Raw genomic sequence first — 26,171 nt, forward strand, 5'->3', positions numbered from 1 at the left:
ATATGACCTGAACATTTTTTTGACATGTTTTGTGAGATTCAGCCCTTGCTTTCTTCATTTCTTTCTCTTTTTCAAACATCAGTTTCCGTCATGTCTTCCAGACAGTGTTCAGCATCTCTTGTCTTCCTCTTCGCTGAACTCTCCTCCTGTTCTTCACCTGTGTGTCTCTGTGTGTCCCAGCTCTCTTGCTCTCTCTCTCCGTCCTCAGGCTCAGTTTTGAGGTGGATGACTCCTGTGAGGGCGGCCATGGGTTCGCTCGGAGAGTTTCTGGAGCTGCAGCTGCGTATGACTCCAGCAGGGGGCGATGTGATCTCTTCTTCCTCCTCCTCCTCCTCCTCCTCCTCCAGATGGGTGCTGGGGTTCCTCAGCTGCTCGATGGACTGAGACAGAACCTACAGAACAAACACAAGAGTAAGAGAGAAAAGTAAATCATTTTATAGTTTGCATCATGGCTGATTTGATTACATCACTCACAAAGCTGAATGGGATGAGTAGTTCAGTGCGTTAAATACACATTTGGCTTTATTAATTCATTTATTTGTTAGATTTTCTGACTTTTAAAACCTAATTGTTTGGTTTGTTAGGTTCATATGGAGACAATGTTTCTGGAAAGTACTTCTGGAGCTGTACAAGGTCTGTGTGAAATAAAAAGAGTGGGTAAATTATACATGCGGATACATGTGTGTGTGTGTGTGTGTGTGTGTATGTGTGTGTTAAAGTGCTGCCAGAGTCTGACTGCAAAATCCTCTACTAGACCTCAGGAAATGAAAAAGAGAGATGAATGAGAGGGAGAGAGTGAGAGAGAGAGAGAATTATATAGAAAAAGTTATATTGAATAGAGAAAGAAAACAACGTGTTATTAGAAGGAAAAAACTGTGTGTATGGGCCATTGAATGAAAAAGTTACTGCGCAATTTTGATTAAGTAAGGAAAACTGTACAATTTTCTAAAGTCAAATTAAATTCAACAAAAATTTCAAATATGTCTAAATGTTATGTCTATATGTTAAATGAGTTAAAAGCAGCCGCAGTAAAACATCCTGCTGGGATTTACTCACTTCCTCTCCTTCTATTAAATCACTTCCTGTCTCAACGAGGCATCAGTCAGATCGGTTTACACCATCATTTAAGACAAAAGAGCCCTTAAAAACTCCTATGAGGACCACAGACACACTGCAGGATACACAGGTTAACACACACACACACACACACACACTGTGGAGCCTGGGGAAAACACTGCAGTTCTTCAGCACTTCTGAAACACATTTATATCCTTCAATCCATCGATCATCATGTCATTGCTCTCCTTCCCTGTTTCCAGTGTGAATTAGACAAAAAAATCCAGTCTTCACGTTTTTAAAAGGAATTTCTATTTGTACATTTCAGTCGTTGGCTATCGCGACCTAAACTGTATGTTGCCTACTAAAAACATTAGAAACAAATCACAAGTCTTTTAATGGTACATTTCAGATATGTACTATAAATCTATTACACAATGATAAATTATGACGGTCCTTTTGTTTTGATGAAATAGCGTCCATGAAATGATCCCTAGCGCTCTATGCTTTACTCTTTTGTGAAAATGCAGTTTCTTGTGTAATATGTGATGTTTTAGTGCTTTTTAAGACCCAAACTTTTTCTAAAAGGTCTTAAATAAAGGAAAAATGTTGAATGTTTGAAAGCAAGTCTAACAATTAAATGTGTTAAAAGCCACAGTAAAACATCCTGCTGGGAATAGAATAGAATAGAATAGAATAGAATAGAATAGAATAGAATAGAATAGGATGTTCATACATTACAATACTAAGAAACTGGAAGGGAATTACTGTAATATTTTATTTTATATTTTTATAGTGTTAGATGAGTGAGTGAATTAATGAGTTAGATGAGTGAATGAATGAGTGTTAGATGAGTGAGTGAGTGAGTGAGTGAGTGAGTGAATGAATGAGTGTTAGATGAGTTAGATGAGTGAGTGAATGAATGAATGTTAGATGAGTTAGATGAGTGAGTGAATGAATGAATGTTAGATGCGTTAGATGAGTTAGATGAGTGATTTAATGAGTGTTATATGAGTTAGATGAGGGAATGAATGAGTGTTAGATGAGTGAGTAAATGAATGTCAGATGAGTGACTGAATGAATGAGTGACAGATGAGTGAGTGAGTGAATGTATGAGTATCAAATGAGTGAGTGAATGAATGAGTGTTAGATGAGCGATTGAATAAATGAGTGTCAGATGAGTGAGTAAATTAATGTGTCAGATGAGTGAGGGAATGAATGTGTCAGATGAGTGAGTAAATGAATGTGTCAGATGAGTGAGTGAATGAATAAGTGTCAGATGAGTGAGTAAATGAATGTGTCAGATGAGTGAGTGAATGAATAAGTGTTAGATGAGTGAGTGAATGAATGAGTGTCAGATGAGTGACTGAATGAATGAGTGACAGATGAGTGAGTGAATAAATGAGTGTCAGATGAGTGAGTGAATGTACGAGTGTCAGATGAGTGAGTGAATGAATGTGTCAAATGAGTGAGTGAATACATGAGTGTCAGATGAGTGAGTGAATGAATGAGTGTCAGATGAGTGAGTGAATGTACGAGTGTCAGATGAGTGAGTGAATGAATGTGTCAAATGAGTGAGTGAATACATGAGTGTCAGATGAGTGAGTGAATGAACGTGTATCAGATGAGTGAGTGAGTGAAGAATGAATGAATGAGTGTCAGATGAGTGAGTGAATGTACGTGTGTCAGATGAGAGAGTGAATGAACAAGTGACAGATGAGTGAGTAAATGAATGTGTCAGATGAGTGAGTGAATGAATGAGTGTCAGATGAGTGAGTAAATGAATGTGTCAGATGAGTGAGTGAATGAATTTGTCAGATGAGTGAGTGAATGTACAAGTTTCAGATGAGTGAGTGAATGAACGAGTGTCAGATGAGTGAGTAAATGAATGTTTCAGATGAGTGAGTAAATAAATGTGTCAGATGAGTGAGTGAATGAAAGTGTCAGATTAGTGAGAGAATGAACGAGTCAACGAGCGAGTGAATGAACGAGTGACAGGTGAGTGAATTAATGTACGGGTGTCAGATGAGTGAGTGAATGAACGAGTGTCAGATGAGTGAGTGAATGAACAAGTGACAGGTGAGTGAATGAACAAGTGACAGGTGAGTGAATGAATGAACGTGTGTCAGATGAGTGAGTGAATGAACGTGTGTCAGATGAGTGAGTGAATGAACGAGTATCAGATGAGTGAGTGAATGAACGAGTGTCAGATGAGTGAGTGAATGAACAAGTGTCAGATGAGTGAGTGAATGAATGAGTGTCAGATGAGTGAGTGAATGAACGTGTATCAGATGAGTGAGTGAATGAACGAGTGTCAGATGAGTGAGTGAATGTACGAGTGTCAGATGAGTGAGTGAATTAATGATCGTTAGATGAGTGAGTGAATGAATGAACGAGTGTCAGATGAGTGAGTGAATGAACGTGTATCAGATGAGTGAGTGAATGAGCGAGTGTCAGATGAGTGAGTGAATGAACGAGTATCAGATGAGTGATTGAATGAACGAGTGTCAGATATGTGAGTGAATGAACGAGTGTCAGATGAGTTAGTGAATGTACGAGTGTCAGATGAGTGAGTGAATGAACGAGTGTCAGATGAGTGAGTGAATGAACAAGTTTCAGATGAGTAATTGAATGAACGAGTGTCAGATATGTGAGTGAATGAACGAGTGTCAGATGAGTGAGTGAATGTACGAGTGTCAGATGAGTGAGTGAATGAACAAGTGTCAGATGAGTGAGTGAATTTATGAGTGTCAGGTGAGTGAGGTGAGATACCTGGCTGATGTGGACGTGTTGGTGAAGCTGTTTCTGTTTCTCGATGAAGTTGTGGTGTTGTTGCTGCAGCACGAGCTGGGCCAGTGTGCTCTGTGGCAGCGGTGCTGACTGCGTCCGGTTCAGGGGTCGGTGCCGTGGTAACCTGCTGCGAGAACTCACAGACACACGCTCCTTCATCACCAGAGGAGACGAGGAGAGCACAGGAACACTACCTGTGACTGAGAGAGAGACATGTGAATTACACATCTGAGATGTGTAAAAACAATAGAAAAAAATTACACTACATAAAAAAGCTTTGTCCAAATGTTAATTGTATTAAGGAATTTTTTTTATTATAGAATAAATAAATAACAATAAGGAATACACACACGCATACATATATATATATATATATATATATATATATATATATATATATATATATATATTAGGGCTGCTCCGATCACGATTGGCCGATCGTTATGCGCATCTCGTCAGTAAAGCCGGTTCTCTAATCAGTGGTAAATTCCCTCAGGTGCGTGATTTCACATAGAGCAGCTGTTACTACACAGAGCCGTTGTTAACTGTGAAGATGCGCGAATCCACGTCCATTTTCAGCGTTTATTTGCGCATCTTCTCAGTTAACAACGGCTCTGTGTAGTAACAGCTGCTCTATGTGAAATCACAGTTGATTGAATGATTGAATCACAGATGATCGGAGCAGCCCTAATATATATATATATATACTGTATAATGATTTGAAAAGTTATTTTGGTCTAATTTTGACTTTTTTTCTGTAATGCTACTTCTTTTTGATAATTTTTTGTTTGTCATTTTTAGCAATTCACACCATTTTGCACCAATTTTTATGTTTTTACTGTGTACTGATTATTTTTGTTTTATTTTCATTAAATGCAGTTAAGATGCTAACTATTTAAATTAAAAATCTACATAAAATAAACAGCACACTAAACTGAAAGTCTGTGATAAAAAAAAAAGTTTATTATTGTTCATTGATTTGGAGAGAATCACAGTATTATTTTCCAATAATAGTTCGTTAAACAGTTGCTTCAGTATTATTTGACTATTATTGATATACTGTGTAAATAATAATATTCAGTATAATTATATAACAACAATATAATAATATAAATTATAAATAAATTATAAATATATTCAGAATTAGTATTCATGTATTACTTTACTTCATTTTATTTCAAGTTAAGAATGTTTTTTGTGGTTTTAGTTTGAGTGAACAATAGTAACTCTGGTCTGATGTTCATGTGTGTCTCTTTAAGAGAGCGCTCATCTCACCAGGAGACTTCATCCTCTGCTGTCTCTGCTCCTTCAGCAGGAGGTGTTGCAGGAGCGCCTGCTGTCCGTGGCTCACTTTAGCCTCCATGGAGACAGGGGACGAGGCGGCCGCGAGACCTTCTGCGCTCCGATCCTTCAGCGCCGTTCCCGTCTGACACAGACAGATTGCACAAACACTGTTAATATTCCACCTTTTTCTATTTTTGCACAAATTTCCACTCAAGCATGAGCGAGACTTGCATAACACCAGCATATGAAATATTAATAACTGTGCTTATTTAAAACACATCCAGTCAGCGTTCGCGTCCGGCGGCTTCCATAATTTTCACGTTATTATCGAGCCCCGTTTAGAGCTCCCTTGTGTGTCATTCAGCTATTTTAAAATGTGAAAGTGTTGAAAGTATTCAGTAAGAGTGATCCGTGTTTTTATTTGCTGGCATGTTATGCGCTTTCCTGACAGCATTTCTTTAAGTTTTTAACAGCCCATGATGAACGAGATGCTAAACTCACGCCTTGAAACCCTAAACTGAGAGCCTGTTTATCTAAGGGCTAAAGATCCCGCGGGTCAGAGGTCATGAGCCCCATTAATCCACACAAGCACTCAGTGAGAGCAGAAAATTAGACTTGCATTGAAAACACAGCTCATCTCTGTGCTCTATAAAGAGGATAATCTCAGCGCTGTCTCCGAACACATTCCTCATACATTATTTGTGCTTTCACCGCAAATAGATGCGACTCTATGTCTCACTGTCTCCTAAAAATACCTTGCTTTTTCTGCAAGATCTATTCATATCTGTAGCGCAGCAGAAGAAGAGCCGGTGATGCTGCTTTTGTCTTTAGGCCTCATATTTCTCAGAGGTTGCTCTTTCAAAGAGCATGAAACCTTGTCTCCAGATTTTTATTTTCTTGAACGAGCTGAAAGTTGTCATATCTGACAATATCTGAGCTCAAAGTGAGATCTCTGAGTTTTCATTGCAAACTTGTGTGTCTTGTGAGCACTTGAGTGCAGTTTGAGATATTAGATGCATAATTTGCATACTTATGTTTCGTTTGTTCATGTGTTGTGGTATAAACAGTATTGATTAGTGAGTTCATTTTGAAATTTCCAGGCTTTCATCGCCACTAGTTCTTTGATCCTGCCTTGCTGTGTCCCGGCCGTGATGTAGTTCAGAACCACATTATATATATAACAAGCATTTCGAGGTCTTTGTTTTCGTCTGTGTAGAGTTTGATGTGTCAGGAACTTACACAGATGTGTGTGTGAGTGGGGTGTAGAGCCAGCGCCAGGTTTGGCAGAGAGGGGGATGTGTAGAGATTCAACAGGGACATGGGTCCGTCCGTCTGTAGGACGCCCCCCTGAGACAGACAGCGCTGGAGGAGAGACAGACAGAGAGCATTACATCAGCTCTTACATAACACAAACACAGAAACAACAGAACAGCATGAGATCAAGAACCTCTGAAGAAGGAGAACCAGTAGATCTCCCATATCAGTGACATAACCTTGCACAAGCATTCGGAGGCACAGATTTAGATATTGAAATACGTTCTGCACCATGTCAGCCAGTATCAGTTAACGGTGTGAGTGTTAATGATATGATGTCTTCTTCAGGTCATGAATCAGTGAGGTCTCATGCTGTAGGGCCGTGAGGGTGAACTCAGTAAGGAGGAGAGGAGAGGAGCGTTCTGGCCCACGACCTGTGAGGAAATGCTTGAGCAGAACTTCACATGAGAAACAAACCTCACCATCCCAGAGCCCCTCACCCTCTTCCCTAGCCACCAGCACAGCCAAAACCACAGCGGAAAAGAGCTGTCACAGTTAGTTCAGCACACACACACACCTCAAACTCCATCTAACGCTTCTACATGCTGCACTGATGTTCTGATGTGATTTTAAAGGTGGTGTTTGTTTGTCAGGCTGATGGTACGAGTGCCCCGTGACGGGGTCTGTGTACTCTCAGCTCCAAACAACGGATCATTGGGGGCCCGACTCCTTCACCCCATAGTCTGATAAGAGTAATGAGACGTGGGACCGTGACCGTGTTATTTGGTTTTAGTTTTGTGGGCTGTATGCTTCCGTTCTCAAGAATGCGATCAAAGGAACAAAACTGCACGCAAGTGCACGAAACTGGGATCAGCAGCTGCTGCTGTGCTGAAGACTACTAACCTGTTTCATTCATTCTGATTTTACAGGCAAAATATTTCACAAAAACAACTCAGAGAAATGCTTATGCAATATTTGTTTTGCTTTGATATTTTCTTAACCAGTGTCATGACATTCAGACATTTTAGTCATACTTGCAGCCCACAATTGAGTAATTTCTCATGTGACAAGGTCAGTCATAACAGAAGCTATATAGAGGTTTTGTACAGTGGCAAAAATCGCCTGTTTAATTTTGGTGCATATATGGGGAATAGGTGAATGAGGAAAATGGTGACCGAATTACATTAAATTTACAAAAGATAAAAAATAACTTTTGTGAAAATGAAATGTCCAAACAATAAATGGTTAAAACAATGTTGCATTGTCATTCAGCATAACAGATTTTTGTAAAGACGGAACAATATACTTATTCTTACCTGTACTTATTAAAATGTATAAATAAGTGAATAAAATACTAAAATACTACTAAATTGTATTCTATTTTAAATGATTAAAAAGTTCTTGATGACAAACGGGTAACACCTAATTGTTTGAACGATAGTGGTAAATATTGGTAAAGATTTATAACGACAATATTAATTTAATTAACTAATTAATTTTATTAATTAGCCCTTAAACTGAGTAATTTGGTACCTCGATTAGAGTGGTGTATGATGCTCCGTTCTCACTGTTGCACAAGCCAATGGGTGAGCTCGGTCCGGAACCCGCAGGGCTCTCATTGGCTGATGAATCTAGAGGGGAGGAGATCAGGAAGTATTAAAAAAAAAGAAAACAGCGGTTAGCTCTGACACTGACTGTTAGCTCCGCCCACAGCTGAAGCTCATTGGTCTGTCTATCAAACATCAGATGTAAGTCCTGATTGGCTGAGATTCTGTCTCTTCACATACTGTACAGTAGATTGCTGCAGATCAGTGTTGTCTGATATAAGGGCTGTTTATCTGTGTTTCAGGTGTCAGGTAGATGGTTTGCTCACCTGTTAGTTCATGAGTTCGTTTTTTCAGAGGTGTAACGAGGACGCTGCCGTCTCTGCGGCGTATCGGTCCACTTCGTCTCTCAGAAACCTTCTGCTTGAGTCTGGAGCGCACCTTCAGATTGGGCTCCGACGCTGAGAGACAGAACAAACTGATCGGGTTAGGCATTATTTCAAATAATTAAACTCACTTCATTTTGATTATTACTTTATTTTTTCAGTAAATGAGACTTAAAGTCATTTTGATTCTCAAGATGTATCTGGATTTAGATATGTGTGCTGCTAAACAATAGTAAAAACTGCTCTCCGGACATTGGTCCAGTCGCACTGAGGAATTCTGGGATATCGAGCAGCTGTAATGAGGTAAGAAGTGAAGGATCAGTTCCAGTGTTCATCTGGAGGACATTAAAAGCATCTCCACTCGCTGTAGGAGTCCAGGACCTGCCAACCAACCAACCACAAACCTCCACGGTAGCAGGGTTTAAACCAACACTGAGATATCGGCTCCGACGGAGGGAGGGAGGGAGGGAGGGAGGGAGAGAGAGAGAGAGAGAGAGAGAGAGAGAGAGAGAGAGAGAGAGAGAGAGAGAGAGAGAGAGAGAGAGAGAGAGAGAGAGAGAGAGAGAGAGAGAGAGAGAGAGATTTGGCTTTAAAAAAGGGGAAATCCTCCTTTTTTATTTTGTCCCACTGTGACCTGTGGAGTCCTAAAATTCCCTGGATTTCACTCAGGCTGAGATGGAAATCCAGCCGCCCGATTGACGCCACCTACCGCCGGTCTGACCGCTGAGTGGGCATCAAACATACACACATCAGGAGCCCGACGTGATTACAACACACTGTGGGCTGAGAGCAGAGATCAAACCAGATGAGGAGTATGAAAATACACACACACACACTTCCAAGTGGCAAGACTGATTCGTGAGAATATACTACAGTGTCAAAAAAGTATAAAATAAACATTTGTAACTTTAAATAAATAAAACTAAAATTAAATGTAATTCTATTTATAATAAAAAAGAAAATGACTACCTCTAAAAGACGACTTGTTGACAAAAAACTAAAATAAATGCCAAAAATCACTTAAATAAAATGTGTAACAAAATAATAATCATATTTTTTGAAAAAAATTATTAAAATTAGTTGTAATTTAAAAAAAAATTTAATTACTAAAAATTCATTAAAAAACAAAACAACTACAGCCTACCTCTATTGTAGTTATATATTAAATAATAATTAATATTATTAAATAAAATTAAAATATATAAAACAAATGAAATGTATTTATAATTAAAATAAAATTTAATAAGATGACTATATTCTACCCCTAAAAGATAACCTGTTTAAGAAAAATGGTTTATGAATAATTTAAATATAAAATACAAATTCTAGCACTAAAAGATAAATTTAAAGTAAAATAATAAATAAATAAAATAATTAAATTAAATTAAAAACACAAAATTAATTACAATTAATTACAAATAAACTTTAATCGAACACAAATATAAAAAATAAATGTCATATAATTATATTTATAATAATATGCAATCATCAAAAATGAGATCCACACATGGAAAAATAGGCCAAAGTGCTCATATGAATTTATTATCCAGAGGCCACAAAAATAAAGTGCAAAGGTATTAAATGCAAAACGTGTCTGGGATAAACCCTTCATCAGTGCCAAAATATATATATATATTTTTTTTCACACTTTTGTATGTGCCACACTTTATTTGTGGCGTCTAGATTCATAATATACAATAAAATAATCTATAAAAAAAAATTTTTTACATATAAAATAAAATAAAATTGCATTTACCATTTAAAAAAACAACAACATCCTACCCCTTAAAGATGGGGTGATAAAAGAAAGTTTTTGAATAATAAAAAAAATACAAAATTCTACACTAAAAGATAACATTAAAATTTAATTAAACATACATAATATAAAATAAGATCAAATTTAATTAAATTCACATTGAAATAAAATATTATTGTATTCATAATAAAGCAAAAACATGAATGTGAATGTGTGTAACTTCACAATCATGCATATAGTTCAAGGATGAGAAAGTCTGAATGTTTGTGAAGTTTCTAGCACCACTGTAACCCTTCAGTCCTGTGGCTCTCGCTCGGGAAAAACCCAACATGCATTTCTTTGGCTGTTAAGCCAGAAAAATTTTACAAGCAATTATAGAACCCCACATAAGTTGATTAATTAATAAAATTAAAGACGGCTGACAAAAAAGGCCGATCGTAATGAAAAGGATGCTTTGAGTTTCAGGAGCACTTGGACGAGATTACAGCGTAATTTAGTCTCTCGGACACATGATGAATAAGAGCTATTAGAAAAATACCACAAAAATATTTGCCAAGCAATTAGCAGGAAGGATTTACACGTTTTTAATTCGTAGGGAAAATACGCAGAGCGGGCGGCATGTTTACGTTGGGTAACGTCATTAAAGGGCATTTTCAGCGCAGCCCGACTCAAACTTCCTTACACAAACACCTGCGGGACGGAGGTACACCTGCCAGGCTTTATTTAGTTGCTGCTGACCGCTTCCACATGCTTCTGATCTGAGCTCACTTATTAACCACATACAGAGTTCACATCAATACGGGATCTGCATCAAACTTTACAATTTAGTATGTGTCTAATACCAAGACAGATAAAAAAAAAAAAAAAAAGTATTAAATAATAATAATAATAATTTCTGTACTTAAGTACATATTAAATGTTGTAAACAGCTAAATAGATTTCTTTAAAATACCAAAATATATTCCAATCCTAAAAAATAAATTCTGGGTAAAATTCAGAGTGTATTCGTAAAAAAAAAAAAAAAAATTTATATATATATATATATATATATATATATATATATATATATATATGTATATATATGTATATGTATATATATATATATATATATATATATATATATGTATATATATATATATATATATATATATATATATATATATATATATATATATATATATATATATATATATATATATATGTATATATATATATATATATATGTATATATATATATATATATATGTATATATTTGGAGAAAGTAATATATTTAAACAATCAAAAGATGTGTATATTAGTGCTGTCAAACAATTAATTGTGATTAATCGCATTCAAAATAAAGAAATTGTTTACATTTAATATGTGTGTATGTACTGTGTATATTTGTTATGTATATATAAATACACACACATGCATGTATATATTTAAGCAAAATATGTTAATTTTATATATTAAATATATCTATATATAATATAAATTACATGAATATAAATATATACTTTAGATTATTTACTGTGTGTGTGTGTGTTAATGTGTTAATCGTGATTAATCATTTGACAGCACTTATGTATTATGTAAATTTGAAAAGCTGAAAATAGGAAATTTTTGCAGTATGGCTTAAGTGTGTTAGTATGATTTATTTATTTATTTGTACCTGTTTTATGGTCCAGCAAGTGTAAAACGAGCACAAATGCTGCATGCTGACACACACGCTCAGCATTGATACTTCAAACTAACAATACGGTTTTGTTCCGATGTCTAGTAGTAACAGTGGTGCTCTCTCCCGCTGTTCTCTTTCCTTACACAAACAGACCTGTCGCCTGCACATCAGCAGCTCTCAGCGTCCCGCCCCCTTCACACCTGTCAATCATTCGGCTGTGAGGGTCCTGACCAGGGCAAAGAACAAACGCTACCTTCATGATCCCCCTCCACCCCCGATCTGAGCGGGAATCTACTGGGAATGAGGCCTCAGAACAGTGTTGCCAAGTCCTCTGTTTTCCCGTGCAACTGGGCTGCTTTCATACTGTTGCTGTAGGTTGGGGGTTGAAGCGAAACCCAATTTTGGAGTGATTTTCAGAATCAGAATCAGAATGAGCTTCATTGCCAGGTATGTTCACACATACGAGGAATTAGTTTTCGTGACAGAAGCTCTGCAGTGCAACATAATGACAGCGACAGAACAAATAACACAATAAAAGATACAAATAAGTAGGTAATTTTGATACCCAATTTGCCATGAAATGCATTTAGTCTAGTTTAGGCTGTGATTGGGTTCGTTTTGAGTAGCAGTTGGGCTGGTTTTGTTAAGCAGACCTGGCAACCCTTCCTCGAAATGTTATTTAAAACATGATTGTCTAGCATTTTATATTGTTACTGTGTTCGGGTTAGATTTGACCGTGATTGGGCTGGTTTTGTTGCACAGATCTGGCAACCCTGAGGTCTACATACAGGATGTTTGATATTTCAGTTCATGCATAAAAACATTGTCTTGCCATGTTTTGTGAGCAGTGTTTAAACATCTCGAAACTTAAGGTCTGAAACTGTGGGAATGATTCCATTCTTCGGGCACATAGAGGTGTTTTGTGTTTTAATGGGCCTATCTTTGCTCGTTCTGATCTACGCTCTGAAACTGGAGCCGCAGGAAGTGGCCCTGCAGACTGTCTTGTCAGCATAGACAAATTATTCCATTGACAAGAAAGCAGGCTGTTTTTCTTCTCTTTTTTTTTCCCCTGTCTTTGCGTCGTTCCTGTTGTTTTTGTATCCCCCCTAATGTACCGGACGGGCCTCTTTTTAAAAGCTGTTACCTGAGTTATTGAGAGGGGATGAAAAGCTGCCCCGTGGTTTCGTGCTGATCTCTGAAGCGGCCCTAGGCGGACCAGACCCCTGCGCTCAGGAAAACTCTCCCTGGAGGTTTGCGGTATTCCGGCCCGCTGAGCCTCCCGGTTTTTTGGCCGTGCTGGAAATTCCGTGAAAACAGTGCTTGGATGAAAACCAGGCCTATTTTTACATTTCCTTTGAAAGAGGTTTCAGTCTTATCATCGAGTCAGGCATATCACCTTCCTCTGCAAACTCATCTCGAAATCAGCCTCGCAACGAGACGCCGAAATATGCAGAAAATATCTGATTAAGGACCAGTTACTGGAAAAGCAAGCGTGCTTTCAGATGTATTTTTTCATGGTGTTTGCAAATTCAGTTGTACTATCACTAACTCTCAAAAGTTTGAGGTCAGAAAGAAATGAATACTTTTATTCTATAAGGATGCATTCAATTGCTTTAAATTGCTTATAATGTTACAAAATCAGTTTCAAATAAATGCTTTTTGAACTTTCTATTCATCAAAGAATCTTGAAAAATAGCACAAAAAATTAAGCAGCACAGCTGTTTCAAACACTAATAATAATCAGAAATATTTGTTGATCAGTAAATCAGTATATTACACTGATTTTCTGACGATCATGTGACACTGAAGACTGGAGGAATGATGCTGAAAATACAGCTTTGATCTCAGAAATAAATTACAGTTCACAGTATTTTACAATAGAAATTTATGCAAGCCTGTGTAATTTTTTTAAAGTAATAATAAAAAATAAAAAGATAATTGTGCACTTTTGAGAACAAAAATCTAAATTGTGATTTAACTCAGAATTCTAAATTAAAAAAAAAACAATAATAAAAAAAAGAGTTTATATCTTGCAATTCGAATTTTTTTTCTCTCAGAATTCTAAATGTAATTTTTTTTGTTTGTTCGTTTAAAAAATAACCCCTCACCCCACCACAGAATACTTTTTTTTTCAGAATCACAAGAAAAAAGCAAGAGTTGTGATATAAAAGTTGTAATTACCGTTTTTTTTCATCCTTTGGCAAAAACAAGTTTCCATAGAAATCAGCTATTTTAAATTGTAATATTATTTCACAATATTACTGTTTTTACTGTATTTCTGATCAAATAAATGCAGCCTTGGTGAGAACACAAGAGACTTAATCTTACAGACTAAAAACTTTTGAACGGTTTGTATTACTTTTTGCAATATTAATCAGTATTCATGTAAAACCCTGTGCGCGGGATTCAAAGAAATGTCTTAAGCTATACTTTCAATCACATACATGCAGCTTTGATGAGCACGCCGTTCAAAAACATTATAAAACCATACCTAGCACAAACTACTGAACGTCACCATCACTAAACGCTCAGACTTTTCAACCTATAGGACACAATTAAACATGCAAAACAATCCCAAAGACACGAGTTCAAAGGTCAGATGCCCACAAGGACCATCCTGAGCGCTCCTCTGAGGTGATTCGTCCCTGTACGACCCAAAGTCACCTACTTCCTGTTAACCTCTGCGCTCTGATTAGGGGCCAGAGAGCCGGACCGGTCCATCTCTGCACCCCTCCGCTGCATGCTCATTGTTTGCAAACCTCTGCACGGGCCGCCCCGGGGTGCTGAGTGGACACAAGCGTGGTCATTCTCACCGCTCTGACCCCAAAACTAAACAGGGTCACTCACAGCTGTGCCCACAGGCCACTGCTCCCAGTGACAAGCTCAGTTGACTCCTGACCCCGGTGATTAAATATCATCCAGATTCATCTGCAAACATTTAGGCAGTGTCACCTCCGCCGGCCCTGTGACACTCCTGTAAAGATGTTATATTCTGCACACATCAGCTCACTGGGCTCCGTTCCAAAACCTAGTGAGCACCCTAGATAGATGGCATCAGAAATGTGCTGCCTTCTAAGATACTTCATCTGGTTAAACAAACTAAACGCATCCAGTAAGTTTGGTTTAGAGAATTATTGATTAAAAACATTTTATTGAATACTATAAAAATACGGAATATTTTAAAATGATTCAAATTAGACCGTTGCCCCAATATTTGCACTGGATTATTATTATTTTTTTTTTAATATTATTTCATATTTATTTATTTTTATTACAAATATCTACAAATTCAAGGTACATATATGAGAAGAACAATTATTTAAGATTTAAAAAAAAAAAAAACATGTATTGCAATTAAGTGAGTTGCTTAAAAAAGACAAGCACCTGTCATGTGGACAGAAATCATGTTTTCCTTCTGAATTAAGTTTATATTTCTGTCCCCATTTGGCAGATATGTCTTCTTGTTTTATTAAGCATAAAATTTATAACAATATTTTATAGTTTATAATATTTAAATATTTATATAATATTTTAAGTCTTTCTATTTTATAATTTTATCTTCATATATATATATATATATATATTTGTACTGGAATTTATATAAGATATTATGTAAATATTGCACAAGATATTAAGTCTTGTTTTCTCTCAAATGTTTCTAAATTATAAGATTTTATGAGGAAAAAATGTGCCAGTTGGGTATGAAAAAATAATCTTATTTCACCTTTGACCTTAATTTTCTGACCTTATTGGCATATAGTTTTGTCTTGTTTTAAGCAACAAAAAATAATAATAATAATAATAAAAATTATTTCATTTTATTTATTTATTTATTTATTTATTTTTAAACAAGACACAGTATCTAAAATATTTTTGTCTGCTCAAGTAAATTTTATTTATTTTTTATTTATTTATTTTTATTTATTTAAACAAGACACAGTATCTGACATAATTTTGCTGCTCAAGTAAATGTATCTTTATTCACTTTTTTCCTTCTTTTCTTGTCTTTCATATATAAAAAAAACCCTGGCTATGCGTTCTGTACTAGACTAACTGAGACTTGTCATGGCACTTGTATACTGTTGTTGTTCTCTTGTTGATCTGATTGTTTCTATTGTTCTCATTTGTAAGTCGCTTTAGATAATAGCGTCTGCTAAATGATTGAATGTAAATGTAAATTGAATATTTTTTAATTTTTTACATCAGTTGCCTACATCTGAAGTGAACAGCGAGGCATCTGAGCTCACTAGGTTTTGAAACAAATCCATTTAATCTGGATTTACAGAGTGAGACCTCTATGTATCGATGTATATTCAGATCGCCCTTGCACTGCCCTTCTCAAAGACCGAACCTGAGGACTTCCAAACATGTCTCAGATTAGAGTGATTTTGTAAGGATCATAGGACGGCGTGACCTCTGAACTCTGACCTACCGGTCTTCCTGAGAGGGAAGTCCTCTCTGTAGTCCAGGCTGGAGGTCAGAGGGTATTTGAAGGTGGGCGGAGTCTCTCCTAGAGGAGGTGAGCTCTGCTCTGCAGGACCCCCGTGGGCGGAGCTGTGAGAGATGACATCATCACACCACAAATCCTACTATTTGATTAAGCATTCACATGGAAAAGAAGTCTGGAAGCACAGATCTGCAGTGCAGTGCTCTTGAATGGACGTGCAGGAGGCTGATGTACCTGTACCACAGTTTGAAGCGGTTGAGAGGGTAACCGGCGGCGGACGCTGACGGGTCTTTAGCTGATTTACTCATCAGAAAATCATGCAGCTTCTGACGAACTTCAGTGCTTGCCATCGCACCTGCAGAAAACAAGTTACGAACGGAGTTAGACTTTATGACAGATTACAGCATCAGAAATCAGCCTGTATGTGATTCTTTTACAGAGTTAAGTTGTAATGGAAATTAATAGTTTATGGAATTTAACTCCACTAATTTTTTTTTAATGCATTTAAAATATTAAAAATAGTTACATATCCATTTAATATATTTTCAATCTATTTGATCATATTTTTTAAGCCATAATAATTTTCCTTGCTAGCTGTTTTATTACATTATCTCAAGCTGAATTGTATATAATTTTGTATTTTAATATTCAAATATAATTTAATTTAAATACAGTTTTAATTATTTTTTGAAAAAATACTTATTTATAGTTTTATATTTAAATATCAAGTATAAATTAATTATTTATTTCACATATTCATATTTTTATATTTATTTTATATAAAATATAAGCATTTTATATTTTACATTTAATGCTTAAGTATAATTTAATATTTAAATATTAAATATAAAATTAAATAATTATCTCATTTGTTCTTGTGTATTTCATTGTTTATTTTGTTTTAAAACCTAATACTACTTATTTGTGATCTAGCCATTTAAAATGTCCCTTTTAAGTATGCTTCACAAATAAAATGTAATTTTAATAATCTCTAAACTCAAAAAGCAATACTATTTTTATATCATGAATTCAATGCATTTTGATTATTTGATATTCTCACTCTGCTCAGAGAGAAGAGCCGTGTGCAGAAACAGCGCCATCTAGTGGTGAATGAAGCAACTTGCAGGATTAAGTCAAATGGGAAATGTATATATTATAAACTTATACATGTCAGAGGTATGTCATAAAGACAAATACTACAGGAATTATGGCTCAAATGAAAGTTCCTCACTGTCTTTAGCTCGCTCCTTCTGTCTGTGAAGCTGGTGTTTCTGTGTGTCCCTCCTGTGAAGCTCCTTGTCGTCCTCCCTCAGCTCCTCTCTGTCCTCCTCAGCAAACACCTCCTGCTGCTGCCGCAGAGTTAACAGAGCCTGCTGGAGCTGAAACACACAGAGAAAATAACCATAAACATACAGCTTAGATTAAAAAAGGCTGATATTTAAAGATCAAAGTGGCCTCTAACTGCTATAATGATTATAGACAGTGACACCAAGAAGTATTTGGGCATTTCAAGCACACTTTATGTATGAATATCATGTATTAAATAACAAAACATGACAGTAAATGGCATTTATTTAGAAAATTGCGCAAGCATACTTTCCAAAGATTATGTTTAAAGGAATAGTCCCACCCAGAAATGAAAATTTGCACCCTTAGGCCATCCAAGATGAGTTTGTTTCTTCATCAGATTTGGAGAAATGCAGCATTACACTACGCCACTTGCTCACCACTGCAGTGAATGGGTGCCGTCAGAATGAGAGTCCAAACAGCTGATAAAAACATCACAATGATCCACACACCACTCCAGTCCATCAGTTAATGTCTCGAGAACCAAAAGAAAGTAATCCATCAAGACGTTTAACTAATTATGGACAATTTTAGACAAAAGCAACTTCTTAATGATGGATTTATTTCTTACAAAGATGCAGCTTTTCACTTCTCAGGATGTTAACTGATGGACTGGAGTGGTGTGGATTACTCGTGGATTATTGTAATGTTTTTATTAGCTGTTTGGACTCTCATTCTGACGGCACCCATTCGGATTCATTGCTGAGCAAGTCATGCAATGCTAAATGTTTTCAAATCTGATGAAGAAACTTTAACTCATCTACATCCTGGATGGCTTGAGGTTGAGGACATTTCTAGCAAATCTTAATTTTTAGGTGAACTATTCCTTTACAAGTCATTGAATATAAAGAGAAACTATGCAGAATTTAATAAGTCCAGATGAGCATCACGTTCAAAGTTGTGTAATTTACTTGTTCACAACTGTGCACACACGCACTCATGCACTCATTCACATCAAGAGTAATGTGATTAAGCTCAGTAATTGTTGACAGAGCAGCTTTTTCCTTCAGGTCAGCCAAGTGTCCTAAAACCACACTGACCTGTTTTATAAAGGAGGATCAGCTTCATCCCAGCTACAAATATCTGACACAATCAGTGTCTTAATTTGAGTTCGACAGTCTGGCATGCTGATTTCTCTCATTAGTTTCACCGTTCGTTATTATAGTTTCTAAACATATGATAATTGCATTTGCATACTTGACATTTCTTTGCAGATTGTGCTGCATCTGCACGTGTATTTACATGTTTTGGGGTGATGGTGAATGAAAGCTTGTACCTTGATGTGCTCCTCGAGCTGGGCCTGATGTTGTCTTATCAGGCTCTGGTGCTGTTTCTGGAACTCGGAGATGAGCAGCTGTTTCTGGATCTGCTGCTGTCTCTGGATCAGAAGCAGCTCGCGCTGTAACTGCTTCTCCCAGTCGTCTGAATCACGGTCCCAGTCCAACATACCGACCTCCGACACACTGCCCACCGCCGACAACGCCTCTGAATCTGAGACAGAGAGAGACAAGACTTCATGGAATACTTTCAGATTAGATTGGTTTCAAAATATAGTAGCTTTTCCAGTTTCATTTTATACTCTCACAAAAAAAGATATTTTTCAAAAGGTACTCTTTTGTACCTTTTAGGTACTAATATGGACTGATTAGGTACAAAGGTGTGGCTTTTGAAAAAGTACCACCCCAGAAACAGCTTTTGTACCTTTTTTTTCTGAGAATGTAGTTTGATTAATTTTATATTGCCCACTTAAAGAGTTGCCTATTGATGTAGGTATAAGTACTTTTGACTGTAGATTAATACTTTAAAACTAGTTTGAAACTGTAGCTTCCCGGGGTACTTCACAGTTTAAATAAGCTTCTCAAATATTTTCATCTAAAACAACCTTCTGGTAAACATTGTCGGCAGTTTAACTAACTTAACTAATCTACTGCTCCGCCATGACAGCTGTTGAGCTGAAGGATACTTACACAAACTTGCATTGCATTATGAGTTGTTTTCCGACACATTTAAGTGTGCAATCAGCTTGTAAGTTTCCATTCACAACAAATGCTGTATAAATACCCCAGGTTTAATGCTCATACAGATTGCAAACTGATTGTCAGAAATGAAGTATCGCCATGTTAGCTGCATCAGAAGATTCATTTAAATAAACCCAAGGGTAATTAGGGGATTTTTATGGGGTCTATTTCAAATGCCTCAAGCATAAACACGGAGGTATTTCAACAACCTTATTTGCAACAACCCAAATCTTATTTGAGCTCAATCTAAAGTAAGACAGCATGTGACTGTCACATTTGAGCTGCACTTAATGTATTTGTATTCATGTGAACGAAACAGCGAGAAAAGAAAAGGTGTTTGACGTGCATGTGTGTAGTATGTGAGTGTGTGTGTTTAGAAAGAGAATGATCTGGCCTCGTTCTCTATAAAAGCTGCGCTGTTAAAACTCACTCGTAAACATGCCCTTAATCTCCTGCCCGAAACAAACTAATAAAACTATCAGTGCGTGTGCTGCTTTCCTCATGTGTTCTTCATCAGGCCCACAAACACAAGCAGGAGGATCGATGAACAAACAACTATGAGATATGTTTTAATATTTCATCTCTTTTAGTATCACCATATCAGTCAGTATCAGATTCTCAGTTGTTTCTTAGATGTTTCTTGTGAGGAAAAGAAATCTCACAATTTGAGATTGTGACATAACATTACGAGAAGAAAGTCAAAATTATGAGAACGTGAGAACTGGTAAAAATCATGTTAAAAAGTCAAAAAGTCAAAAGTCGACATTATTTTGACCCTTCATGTCATAATTCTGACTTTATTTGTTTCTATTTTTACTTATTATGTAATTAAGACAGTATGTCATAATTTTGATTTTTTTTTTATCATAATATGACTTTGTATATCATATTTTGTACTTTTTATCTCATAATTATTACAATGACTTTCTATATCATAATTGACTTTTAATGTCACATTTATCACTTAGTAATTTCGACTCAGTATCTCATAATTGACACAGCATGTCATAATTTTGACTTTTTTTTGTAATGACTTTTTATCTCATTATTACGACCTAATGTAATAATTTTGACTTTTTATCGCAATAATGAAGACTCTGTATGCCATAAATTCTACCTTACATCTCATAATTGTGACATTTTCATAATTGTGATTTTTATCTCACAATTAAGACTTGGTATGCCATAATTGTGACTTTTTTATCTCATAATTATGACTTGTTTCATCATTTCAATTTTGTTTATCTCAACATTATAACCTAATCTCGCAAATATGACCTATGGGATAAAAAGTAATAAATATGAGAGAGAAAAATGAGTGAAAACTAACTTTCAAAACATTTTGGACTTTTTATATCTCTTGCTATCTCATAATAATGATTTACCAAATCATGCTTTTTCTTCTGAAGTGAAGGGAATTGGGCTTCAGTACAGAAGATGATCTCAATGCTGTGCTCTGATTTGACAAGCCGGAAATCAAGCATCAGAAATCTCAATACGAACTTTTTACCCTTACAGTATATCAATAATTATCTCGTTTGAGACTATTTTTATTTGTCCTTGAGAATCTTAGGCTAAACATCTGAAACCAAGTTGATTCTTAAATAAAACATGACCAAGCTCTCCATGAAGTCTCCAAAGCTTTGAAAGAAAATCCTCACTGCAATGAAACCTTCCTCTGGTCGCACACAGTTATTCGTTGATGGTAGGTTAAGAGGGTGACTATGTAAGAGGCGACAGTTGCAGGTGACTCACGTCCACATTCGGGCGTAGAAATAAATAGGGTGTTGTGAAACCATCTCTCACTCCATCGGGCCCCCGGCCCAGAATACACAGGCCACCAAAACAGAACCACAACACTGGCCAAAGGTGTCAATCTCGACTCCAAAAATACTGCAGCATGTGCTCCGAACGCAATAATAGAGCCGAGACACAACTCTCTGACTTTCAAAACACGTTTTTTTTCTCCTGCTGTTATTCAGAAACAGAGAAAAGAGTGTGCATTATAAATAAAGCCTTCCGGTATGTAGTGACGTGAGGAGTTAACTCAAGACAGAACGATAACCGGGGCTAATCTTAGCATCCTAATGCCTTAAATCCAAAATACAGCGGCTAAGAATAGTCGAGCTTGAAGTCAAGAGGCCAGAGCGTCCAACATGCAGCCGCGGGGCAGTAACGGAGCACAGAGGGGTAAATAACTGCTCTCTCACGCCATTCCTAAAGAGGGACGCCTGAGCACAACACAACACACTTGTCAAAAGAGGTTTCTTAGAAACGACAAATCAAGCATGAAGTAAACACACATCCACCTGCTAAACGCTGATTAGATCTGACAATACACTACCATTCAGAAGTTTAGTGCTCAGAATGAATGCGTTCATTCATTAAAAGAGACAGCTAAGACGTTTACAATATTACAAAAGGTTTCTATTTCAAATAAATGCTGTCCTTTGGAACTTTCCGTTCGTCAAAGAATCCTGAAATGTATCACAGTTTCCACAAAAATATGAAGCAGGATGACGTTGTAACAATCAGAAGTGTTTCTTGAGCAGCAAATCATCATATCAGAATGATTTCTGAAGATCATGTGACACTGAAGACTGGAGGAATGATGCTGAAAATACAGACATTTAAAAAATATATTCTAAATTGCAGTATTATTTCACAGTTTTGCTGTTTTTAGTGTATTTTTGATCAAATAAATGCAGCCCTGGTGAGCAAAAGAGACTTCTTTCAAAGAAAGGTAAAAATCGTACTGACCTGGTGCTTAATTCATTGGCTGTGTCCCAATTTTCATACTATCCATGTTAAATAGTGTGCAATATTAACATTTTTGCCTCCAGAAAAATAGCAAGGAATGCAAGGTAAAAAGTAGGCTAATTGATTGTGATAAAGAGGTCGTTTTTTAATTAACTAGCATTCACGTTCGCATCAGCAGCCATACATTCAGTGCATAGCAGAGATGTAAATGGAACACACACACACACACACACACACACACGGAGGAACATCTGAGAGAAACAGCTCCTCAACAGATGCTAAAAACAGAGGAAAGATCATATCGCTGCACTGTTAACATGATGAGTGACGAGCTGCTAGACTCAATAATCAATAGCTATTTTTGGATGCACACTACCGTACTTCTCTTACTGCAGGGCAAGAAGGTTTTTGTCTTGTTCTCCTTTACAAGCATCTAAAATCATGATATACATTAACTTGATAAGGAAAAATGCCATCAAGTGTTTTTTTCTCAAACAAACAAAAATCATCTGTCAGTGAGTGTTTATTTTTTCTTGTTTTAAGTATACAACATGGCACAATGCATGATGTACTGTATCCCACAATGCAATGCGCTCAGCTTGACCTTCCATTTCCAGTGTGATGAATGAACCAGAAGTAACACCAACCTATTAATACCTCCTGCTTGACTCATTTTTAACAAGACCGTCAAAAGTCAAGATGGTTTTGCTTTTGTTTTTTTTAAGCATTAGAAATACGAAATAACTGCCACTCTATTAATACAATTCACAAACTGTTTATCACTACTATATGTGTTTTTTAATAGTTAGTGTCCAGTATATACTTCAGAGTGTTCAGTAAGTAAGCTAACATGCCAAAACATTGCAGAAGAGAGTTTGCTGCCATTCATTTTCTGTTGAAAAACCTGAAAGAAAACCTGAAGCTATCAGTGGCGTCTGGTTCTAGATTTGTCCTGGTTAAGAGCTGTTGAATCATCCACACACACACTCTGATGTGAAATTCCCCATAACTCACAGAGATCTCCATACGAACGCAAACTCTTCTCATCGCTTCTCTCGAGAGCAAACCGTCTGAGCTGCTCTCTACACTCCTTTTATAGCTCTATTCTCTCACCACATGACAACTATTTGTCCTTTTTTAATATCTCAGAGGAGAAGACAAATCTAAGAAAAGGCTGATTTGTAAATGATGCAAATAAAATTCATTTTAAAATTATAAATATTAATGTAATGTAATGTAATATTGCAGTATATCAAAGTTTTTAAATGGCAAAAAAAACTAAATTGTCATTCTCATTACTTGTAATTCATTTAAAATTACATTTGAGTCATTTAAAAATAAATTACATAAAATTGTTATAATTTAATACATTCATTAAATGTGCTTTTTGTATTGTACATTATCTGATTGTTTTATTGTGTCAAATTAAAATCGAAATGGTTTTTCTTACACTGCATGTGATTGCTTCTCTTAGATAAATCAGAAAACATTTAATTTCCATTACTGCAATGTGAAAAATATTTAAATTATAAAATTGTGAAATTATAGAAATATACATTTTTATTTAAATTATAAAATACAAAAATTTGTAATGAATTCAATTTATTTTGATTTGAATTTCAGCTTCAATAATACATTAAAATACCGTACAAAAAAATTAAAATTACATAAATGTTTATAATTTAAACATTTGTTTTTTAGTTATGTGTTTCTCCTAAAATTCTTTAGGAGAACTAAAATTATTTTAAAATGTTTATAAAACAAGACAAAAAATAAAGTATATACTGTATATGCCGATGGGGTAAGAACATTTAACCTCATTCAAAGGGAAAATAAATGTTATCTTTCTCACCCCATTGCCATTTTTAAAGTATAAACTCCCTTGAATTTAACAGAAACTACCCTTTACATTTGATCTTACTTTACTTCTCAACTAAATGTCTCTTGATTTAAGATTTAAGTTTTGATACTTGTACTGGAAAACAATACAAAAAGACTTGACTTTTGCAGTGCAGACAGTGGTGAGAGTAAAAGCAGGCTGGCTTCTGACAAACAGCTCTATAGTGAACATCAACAACTCCTTTGTTAAACACTGCAGCATTGTGTCAGAGGTTCCTCTCGAAGCACCTGACAGACTGTAGCTGTACCTGAAGCCATGGCCGTGCTGTGAGAGTCCAGGCGTCTCCTGCTCCACTCAACACTGATGCTGGAGTCAGATTCATAAATGGTCTGCAGCATAGCTGGAGCTTCAGCGGCCAAGCGTCCTCCGCTCCTCTCCGGTCGGGTCCTATACGGGGTCCTTGAGGTTTCTCTGTCTGTGTCTCTAGCAGGTAGATGAGTTCCTGCCTCTCGAACTCTGCACAGGAAACTGAAGCAGCTTTGTTTCACGCTTTCTCTCTTTGTTACTCTTCCTAACCGCGCTGTCTCTCTCTCTCTCTCTCTCTCTCTCTCTCTGTGAGGTGCCAAGAATAGCAGCAGGACCAGCCCAGGACAGAAATAGGCCGGGCCAGACCAGGGGAGTAGAGCAGCGGCCAGACGCTCTAAATAGCAACACAAAAACACAGCTGTCTGCCTTCATCTCCTCCCTGCGCGCTCTCTTTCTCCTTTCATTTATCTCTGCATGGGTGAATCGCATGAACAAACCACCAGCTCCAGTTTCACCACAAAACCAGAGGAAAGAAATACCAACCTAGGTCTTAGATGAAGAAAATGAAGCCTGCAAGGCTGTGTGGTATTATTTTCATGAGAATTAAGCACATTTAACATCAAATTCTCAAGACTGTGATGCAAAAAAAAATCGCTTTTGTTGCTTAATTTCTGTTGCACAAAACAATAGTCATTTACTTTAAAAAGAAAAAAAAAGCTTATTAAATAATTATTGCACAATTAATGAAAAGTAGATGGATTAAAATAGACATAAAAATATTAATGTAATATTACTTTTTGTAATGTATAATTAACAGTTTAACAATTAATAATTTAATAATTTACTTTGTCAAAAATTACATGAATTCAGTTAAATATTCAAAGATTTTTTTTTACATTGCAGCAAATTCTCATGCTTATTATTGTAGTTTATTTTAAACTTAATTAAAAAAAAAAAAAAAAAAAATATATATATATATATATATATATATATGTTTATGCAATTTTAATGTTGGGAATATTTTCAAAAAAATATTTTTTAACATTATTGTACAATTACTTATATTACATTAAAATAAATTGATTTAAAATACAAATATGAATGCAACTTAAATGCTAATATGGCATTTTATTTACTTCAAAAAAAAATGTTGGAATTATTGTCATTATCGTAAAATTGTATTACAGTACAAAAAGTTAAATTACATTCATATTTATATTGTAATTTTACTTTTTGTACTGTAATACTTTCATATATTTATATTAAATTCAATGCTTTATTATTGAAGCAATATATCATATTTTTTCACAGAGTTGATGAATATTGCTGCAAATAAAATACTTCCATTCAAAGTACAATTTTATTATATTTCAATGCGAGCAGTAAAATTACATGAATGCCTTTTTTATATGAATGTGGTCTTATTTTATATGAATTTTGATTTTTTTTTCTCAAATATCTTAATTTCTTTCCTTTGATCTTTGGGTAAAGCACAATCTGGACGTGTTCTTGTCAGGTTTCCTCCTCTGACCCTTTGAATCTCAGAGTTTCTCTGTGTTGTTGTGGTCAGTCTTTCTGTCACTGTGTGTTTTTCTTCTGTTTGATCTGCTTTCTGATGCTCTGTCTCGACTCATCTTCACCTGTTTCTCTCAGCGGTTTAATCTCAGTAAATGCATTAGCAGCACAGACCTGTTTCAAAGGCAGATTTGGACACAAGCTGTT

General features: G+C 35.9%; 1 protein-coding gene across 2 annotated transcripts; it reads right to left on the reverse strand.

Annotated features, from left to right (window-relative positions):
* On the reverse strand, window positions 1-25,116 carry LOC132144974 (histone deacetylase 9-B-like). 2 transcript variants are annotated; one of them, XM_059555598.1, is made up of 11 exons: window positions 24,451-25,116; window positions 18,802-19,016; window positions 17,410-17,557; window positions 16,413-16,533; window positions 16,164-16,285; window positions 8,258-8,389; window positions 7,918-8,015; window positions 6,370-6,477; window positions 5,122-5,272; window positions 3,829-4,046; window positions 1-392 (listed from the first exon to the last, which is right to left on the reverse strand). In XM_059555598.1, the coding sequence occupies exons 1-11, from the start codon at window positions 24,539-24,541 to the stop codon at window positions 72-74; spliced, it is 1,725 nt and encodes a 574-aa protein (XP_059411581.1). In that variant the 5' UTR covers window positions 24,542-25,116; the 3' UTR covers window positions 1-71. The 2 variants fall into 2 exon arrangements, with proteins under 2 accessions (XP_059411581.1, XP_059411582.1); XM_059555599.1 differs by having other exon boundaries at window positions 3,829-4,040; window positions 24,451-25,115.
* Between the last annotated feature and the right edge of the window lie 1,055 nt (window positions 25,117-26,171).

The sequence above is a fragment of the Carassius carassius genome, chromosome 8, assembly GCF_963082965.1.
Source record: "Carassius carassius chromosome 8, fCarCar2.1, whole genome shotgun sequence".
Taxonomy (NCBI): Eukaryota; Metazoa; Chordata; class Actinopteri; order Cypriniformes; family Cyprinidae; genus Carassius; species Carassius carassius.

Bases quoted from the DNA above. Each gene is read 5' to 3' on its own strand.
- LOC132144974 (XM_059555598.1), bottom strand. From the start codon at position 24,541: ATGCTGCAGACCATTTATGAATCTGACTCCAGCATCAGTGTTGAGTGG. The intron at 16,534-17,409 runs GTGAGGAACTTT...TGTTTTCTGCAG, and splicing joins GAAGGAGCGAGCTAAAGACA to GTGCGATGGCAAGCACTGAA. The intron at 16,286-16,412 runs GTACATCAGCCT...CATCTCTCACAG, and splicing joins CGCTTCAAACTGTGGTACAG to CTCCGCCCACGGGGGTCCTG.